The sequence below is a fragment of the Otolemur garnettii genome, unplaced genomic scaffold (assembly GCF_000181295.1).
Source record: "Otolemur garnettii isolate 467f Iridium unplaced genomic scaffold, OtoGar3 scaffold00089, whole genome shotgun sequence".
Lineage (NCBI taxonomy): Eukaryota > Metazoa > Chordata > Mammalia > Primates > Galagidae > Otolemur > Otolemur garnettii.
The window spans coordinates 1,018,793-1,025,746 of NW_003852484.1; the positions used below are offsets into that span (position 1 = coordinate 1,018,793).

General features: G+C 41.0%; 1 protein-coding gene across 1 annotated transcript in view; it reads right to left on the minus strand.

The window, feature by feature from the left end:
* The window catches only part of UMPS (uridine monophosphate synthetase), a 12,788-nt gene extending 6,133 nt beyond the window's left edge, over positions 1 to 6,655 (minus strand). The window contains exons 1-3 of the mRNA XM_003795071.3: positions 6,451 to 6,655; positions 3,814 to 3,967; positions 868 to 1,539 (exon numbers count right to left, since the gene is read on the minus strand). Of these exons, the coding sequence (XP_003795119.1) occupies positions 868 to 1,539; positions 3,814 to 3,967; positions 6,451 to 6,606 (982 nt within the window). The 5' untranslated portion in view covers positions 6,607 to 6,655. The remainder of the gene's footprint in view (positions 1 to 867; positions 1,540 to 3,813; positions 3,968 to 6,450) is intronic.
* Between the last annotated feature and the right edge of the window lie 299 nt (positions 6,656 to 6,954).

Consider the following 6,954-nt stretch of genomic DNA (forward strand, 5'->3'; position numbering starts at 1 on the left):
AAAAAAAAAAAAAGAAATAATCTCCTAGTAAGATGTTAATGTGAGAGTCTAATACTTCAGGAATGTTAGTGATTATTACAGAATCCATGGTTCTGTCTGTGAAAAATGTTTATCGGCGGCACCTATGGCTCAGTGAGTAGGGTGCCGGCCCCATATAATGAGGGTTCGAACCCAGCCCAGGCCGAACTGCAATAAAAAAATAGCCAGGCATTGTGGTGGGCACCTGTAATCCCAGCTACTCAGGAGGCTGAGGCAAGAGAACTGTCTAAGCCCAAGAGCCTGGAGGTTGCTGTGAGCTGTGACTCCTTGGCACTCTACCGAGGGTGACAAAATAAGACTCTATCTCTAAAAAAAAAGAGAGAGAGAGAGAAAGAAAAAAATAAGAAAAATGTATCTATCTACCTGACAGCCGGGTAAGAAGAGATCACAGTGAGAAAAAACTATTAAAAGTTCTGCATTTGGGGCGGCACCTGTGGCTCAAAGGAGAAGGGCGCTAGCCCCATATGCTGGAGGTTGGCGGGTTCAAACCCAGCCCCAGCCAAAAACTGCAAAAAAAAAAAAGTTCTGCACTTTATCAGGGACACTGATAAGACTGTTTTTCCTTGCAGGCTGAATGAAGCTCATGTAATTCAGAAAGGGACTCCAGTGAAGATGGGCATTTATTAACATCAAGGATATTGACATTTTGAAATTCACCTTGAAAATGGCAAATTTTCATTCTGCAGGGATCTCTCAGGAACTTTATTATCTCTCAATATTTCTACACATTCCTTAGATGTCTTTAGCTATTCTAATCCCAATAGACAACTGTATTCATTAAAAAAGCTGGATTTCTGATCCTCACAGATTCCTGAATAATACCCTTACCTTCATACTGCTTTTTTACTGTGTTGCCTATATCTGCAAATTTCCGGTCTTCGAATATTAAGAACTCATGGCGTTGTGCCAGCATTGTCAATTCCTCCATCACATCCAGAGTAAAATCATCCAAAATATCTACATGAGTCTTGAGCATGCAGATGCTGGGTCCTAACGCATCTGCTAGCTGCAACAGCTCTCTGGCCTCTGAAACATCAGCGGACAAACACAGATTGGTCTCCTTCCTTTGCATAAGCCTGAGAAGCTTTGAGGCAACTGGGTGGATCCCGGGCAGCTCTGCACGGGCACCAAAGCTGAGTTCTTTGGATGCTTTCTTTATACAAAGGAGAGACCCATTTTGATTAGTTGTCACAAAAACATTTTCCTGAACAAATCTCTTCACTCTTCCAACCATCTCAGTATCAATTTTTTTCTGCTGCTCAAGAATTTCCAGTATTCTGGACAAAGTACACACTGAGTGGAGACGGATGCCGTGCGCCTGCAACTTGTCCTTGCCGCCTTGCTCTCTGTCCAACAGCACAACAGCATCAGTGACCTTCAAGCCCTCCTTCTGAAGAACCTCAACAGTTTCCAAAACACTAGATCCACTGGTGACGACATCCTCGATGATTAAACAGGTTTCTCCTGGATTTACAGCTCCTTCTACAAGACGCTTAGTACCTAGAAAAGAAAAAATTCTGTTGATTTCAGCTTTCATACACACACACACACACACACACACACACACATATATAAAAGCCAATTCAAAATCTATCTTACAGTCTAAGTCTGATATCTAGTTATGAAGAGATGGATGATCTAAACCTTACTTTCTTTCTTTCTTTTTTGAGACAGCATCTCCTCTGTCCCCCTGGGTTGAGTGCTGTGGTATCATTATAGGGCACAGTAGCCTCAAATTCTTAGCCCCAAATTTCCTCTTGCCTCAGCCTCCCAATTAGCTAGGATTACAGGTGCCACCCACAACACCCAGCTAGTTTTTCTATTTTTAGCAGAGACAGGGTCTCACTCTTGCTCAGGCTGGTCTGGAACTCCTGAGTTCAGGTGATCTACCGGCTTCAGCCTCCCAGAGTGCTAGGATGACAGGCATGAGCCACCACACCTAGGCTTAAACCTTATTTTCTGATCATCTACTTGGGAGCTACTTATCTTCATGTCTGATGTATGTTCAGTGTGCCCCGATGACTGCTCTGTTCAGTGTCTCTGTATTACCTAATGCCAGTTACACATGCACACTACTTACAGTAAAATAAGTACATTATTTTGTAGAATAAACACCATTTAATGTGTTTTATGGCCAAATTTTCAAAAATGTGGTTTCTTAAAGCAAATCACTAGGGATCAAGGAAAGTTATGAAACAAAGAATAACCTAGTATCATCAATAAAATTATTCCTCGTCAAGAAAACTACAGCATTATGTTCCTCACTCAAGATTATCCAAACAACTGGATTTTGAAGATATAAATTCAGGAGGAAAAATCTTCAGCAACCATCTAGACCTGTTACTACAATCTTACGAATTATACAATGCAATGTGACTAAAAGACATACTTTTCTACCCCAAATCCCACTATAGACTATTTCCAGATAATCCATAAAATGTAAACAACTCAGGCTATATAGATTCATTTTTATGTTTCCCACTACTAATTTGCTTATTTTGAAATGGAAACGGAATTAATTGGTGTACATTCCACCCACCTTCTGAGCTTTACTACAGGTATCATCTTTCACCTTTCCATTCCTTCTCTCTTCTTTCATCCCCTCGGAGAACTGACAAGTTCTAGATCTGTGATCAAGTTAGACTAGATCACAAAACTGAGAGTACTTATGGATATATTAAAAATTATTTTTAAAAACATACAATAATAAGCCGGATACAGTGGCTCATGCCTGTAATCCTAGCACTCTGGGAGGCTGAGGTGGGTGGACTGCTCAAGCTCAGGAGTTCAAGACCAGCCTGAGCATAGCAAGATGCTATCTCTACTAAAAATAGAAAACTGAGGGAAGACGATTGCTTGAGCCCAAGAGCTTAACTTTGCTGTGAGCTATGATGCCACAGTACACTATTCACAGTGCCGCGGTCTCAAAAAAATTAAATATATAAATACAAACATATAATAAGAAAATAGAAATAACAGTTCTCTTATGGATAGGGACTCATGCAGATAATTACTATAGCTCAAAAAATTTGTGCTATGCCTTTAAACATCAAAAACTCAAATGCTTTTCTTATTTTTTTATTATGATAATTTCAAACAAAAGTAGACAAATAGTGTAATGAATACCGTGAATACCTAACAACCACCTAACAACTCATGGTCCATCTTATTTCATCCTTACTCCCTACTTCCAGAAAGCAAAGCCCAGATATTATATGAAATCATATGATTTCAACACAAAAATTTCTAGAATGCATCTGGAAAAGGACTTGTTTCAAAAAAAAAAAAAAAAAACAACAAAACATTATCAATTAACACAAAACAAAGAAAAAAGACGATTAATTGCTTAATAGCATTAAGATTGATTTTTAGGTTTTAAGGCAAGCTACCTGATAACTTATTGCCAGGGATCCACGAGGTGTTTACATTGCTTTACAAGAGTAATTTTATTCATACATTACTCTTCATGCAATTTAAGTACAAGTACTGGGAAAGTATGTGCTCTTAGAACACTTTGCTGATAAGGTAAAGGCTGGTTGCTGGGGTTTCACAGAAACAGTGCAAAAAAAAGCAATTTTTTTCATTGCCTAGTCAAGAAAAACAAAGAAAGGTGATTTATAACAAAAGCTAATGAATTCCACAGACAGTAACACTTAAAAGACTTAAGAAAAATATCCAAGATGACTAGTCAAAACATCAGTGTACAGAACAGGAAAACCTTCCAACAGTATCTGACTCCATATGAACTTAATGTTTACACTGCTTTTACGTTACCATAATCCTTTGTTTCTTTCCTTCTAATAAGCATTGGGATTTGATTGGTTGAACACATAACTGTAGCCAACGGCAAAGCTGTATAAGGTACTCCACACACCGTGTCAAAACTGATTCCCTCATTTTGGGCAGTTTGGAATAAAATATCTGCAATCTGTAAGCAAATGAACACACAAACTATTATTATTACTGTTTTAAATGGTTTATAAATTATGTACCAACATAACATTAAAGACAGTAATAACCTAGTGGGGATTTGTCTCAAACCTGACTGGAAGCAAATGCCTTTTTATTAAATTACTCTCCATAGATAGCTGTATATATATACAAATATAAAACGTAGGAATGAAACTACTCAGCTCGAAGCATCAAGCCACATGAGCATTGGGGAAGATCAAAAGTCTTTGATTCCCAAAGACTAAGGATAGTCCCCCAACTTCCCGGTTTCCCTTAGTAATTCATTATGCTTTGAGTATCAGACCTATTCATTTTTAGTTAGATTTTCTGAAAGAAGTCTTAAATTAAGTTTTATAAATGCAAACCCGATTGTATGACGTTCTTTCTATCTATTTATCTATTTAGAAACAGGATCTCACTGTCACCCAGGCTGAAGTGTAGTGTCATTATCAACAACCTGTCATTATAGATAGTGTCATTATCACTGCAACCTCCAACTCCTGGTCCCAAGCAATCCTCCTCTCTCAGCCTCCTGAGTAGCTGGGGACTACTAGTGTGTACCACTACACGTTGCTAAGTTTTTTATTTTATTTTTTTTTGAGACAGAGCCTCAAGCTGGGTACAGTGCTATAGCATCATAGCTCACAGCAACCTCCAACTCCTGGGCTCAAGCAATTCTCCTGCCTCTGCCTCTCAAGTAGTTGGGACTACAAGCACCTGCCACAATGCCTGACTATTTTTTGGTTGCAGCCGTCATTGTTTGGCAGGCCCAGGGTGGATTCGAACCTGCCAGCTCAGCTGGTGCTTTAGCCACTTGAGCCACAGGCACGAGCCAGTTTTTGATTTTTTTTATAGAGAGGGGCTCTCAGCTATGTTGTCCAGGCTGGTTTTGAACTCCTTGGCTCAAATGATCCTCCCACTCTGGCCTCCCAAAGTGCTAGGATTACAGGCATAAACCACCTTGCCCAGCCTAAAGTCCTATTTTATAATCTCCTTTTCCACATAAATCATCACATTCAGTATTAGAATATATATACTTACCTAACACCACTTTATTATTTTTTCTTTTTAAAGAAAAACACTCAGAGTCGCTTCAGGAACTAGATCAGAAGTCTTTAAAATGTTCTACTCCAATACTTCTAAATGTTTAAAAATAAAAGAATTTTGTTGTTGTTGTTGTTGGAGACTTAGTCTCAAACTGTTGCCTGGGTAGAGTGCTGTGAATCATAGCTCACAGCAACCTCCAATTCTTGGGCTGAAGCAATCCTCTTGCTTCAGTTTTTCTATTTTTAGTAGAGACAGAGTCTTGGTTTTGCTCAGGCTGGTCTCAAACTTGTGAGCTCAAGCAATCCACCCTCCCACAGTGCTAGGATTACACGCATGTACTGTGCCCAGCTTAAAAATCTATCAATAATTTTAAGTTGCAAAGAATGTGATTTCTAGTACAAAAACATCAATGATATTCTATCATTCTTTTTAACAAATACACTTGTAATCCACACACTACCCAGGAAATGCTGAACAAAGAAAACTGGAAAATTTTTACATTTCTTCAGTTACTAATTTTCACTTCACAGGGAGATAGATGTGTCCACAGAATTTAATTCTAATGCAATACATGCCTATACTAGAAAAGCTCTTACAGAGTTTGTGTCCACAGAATTTATTCTAATACAATATATACCTACACTTGAAAAGTTCCTACTGATTCCTCTCTCATACTTCTCTGTATGCAAATTAAAATTTAAAATTGGAAATTTTAAAATATTTCCCAAGTCTGTAAGTTTCTAAATGTTACGAATTCTTCTGCAGCCTGGTACAGTAGCTACCCAGCACTTTTGGAGGCTGAGGCAGGAGAAATGCTTGAGCCCAGGAGTTTGAGACCACCTTGAGAAACATACCAAGACTCCTCTCTGCAAAATGTTAAAAAAAAAAAGCTGGGTGCAGTGGTACGCGCCTGTTGTCCTACTCAGGTGTACGAGACAGGAGAGTCAAACTTTTCCCTTAAAGGTACCAAAAATTGCCTCCCTGAAATATCTACCTTCTGGACATTCTGGTCTTAATTTTGCTCCTGGCTACACAGTGCAAAATTGAAGTATATGAAAAACTAGTAGGTTCTCCGCCCACCAACTTTTTCCTTTTTTCCCCACGTCTAATCTTTCCGGCGTTAAATACATGGAACTCATTCAAGTGATTCTTTCCGAGCCAGATGGAGCCCCAAGCAGGGTTTCCCAACTCTTGCAAAGCACGTGTCAAAGCCAGTAGGTCACAGAACGCACTCTCCGAGGTCCCCAAGAGCCTCTGTGCTTCTCAAGCCTACTCCCCAAATCAGCAGTAGGGTTGGCTTGCACGCTTGGCTCTTTTGCTCTCACCCACAACCCAATTCCTGCCACCCTTCCCGCCCTCTATCTCCTGGTCGTCTCCCGCCACCCTGCCGTCCTTCCCGTTGTGCGTTGGCACCTGACTCAGAAGACGCGGCCGAGACACGATGCCCCGCAGATCGATGTAGATGGGGGAGGAGAGCCCGCTCTTCAGCACAAAGTCCCCAAACTTGAAAGCCTGTACGTCGTACAGACCGGTCACCAATGGTCCCAAAGCGTCCCCAGCAGCCTCCATCTCCGCGTGCGTCCAGTTAGCCACTAACCCCGGGGCGCGCCCGGCCGCCGGCGCCCCGGTGACGTCGTCGCGAGGCCCCGCCCCTTCCGCCCGCCGCGCGGCGGCTTCCGCGGCTGTCCGCTGGGGTTCGAGGAACTCCGGGGTCGACGGTCGGCGGAGGCTGGCGAATGTAGCGCCGACCTTAGTGCTTCTGGAGGTTTCCTCGAGGGCAGGATCGCTGGGGTTTAAAGTCCGAGACAGAGCTAGCTTGACTGGAATTATAAAGCGCAGCCTCTCAAGAGAGTCTGTGTAAATCCTCTTCATTTTTATAACTGAACGTCCTCTTTTTTTTTTTTTTTTTTTTTTTTT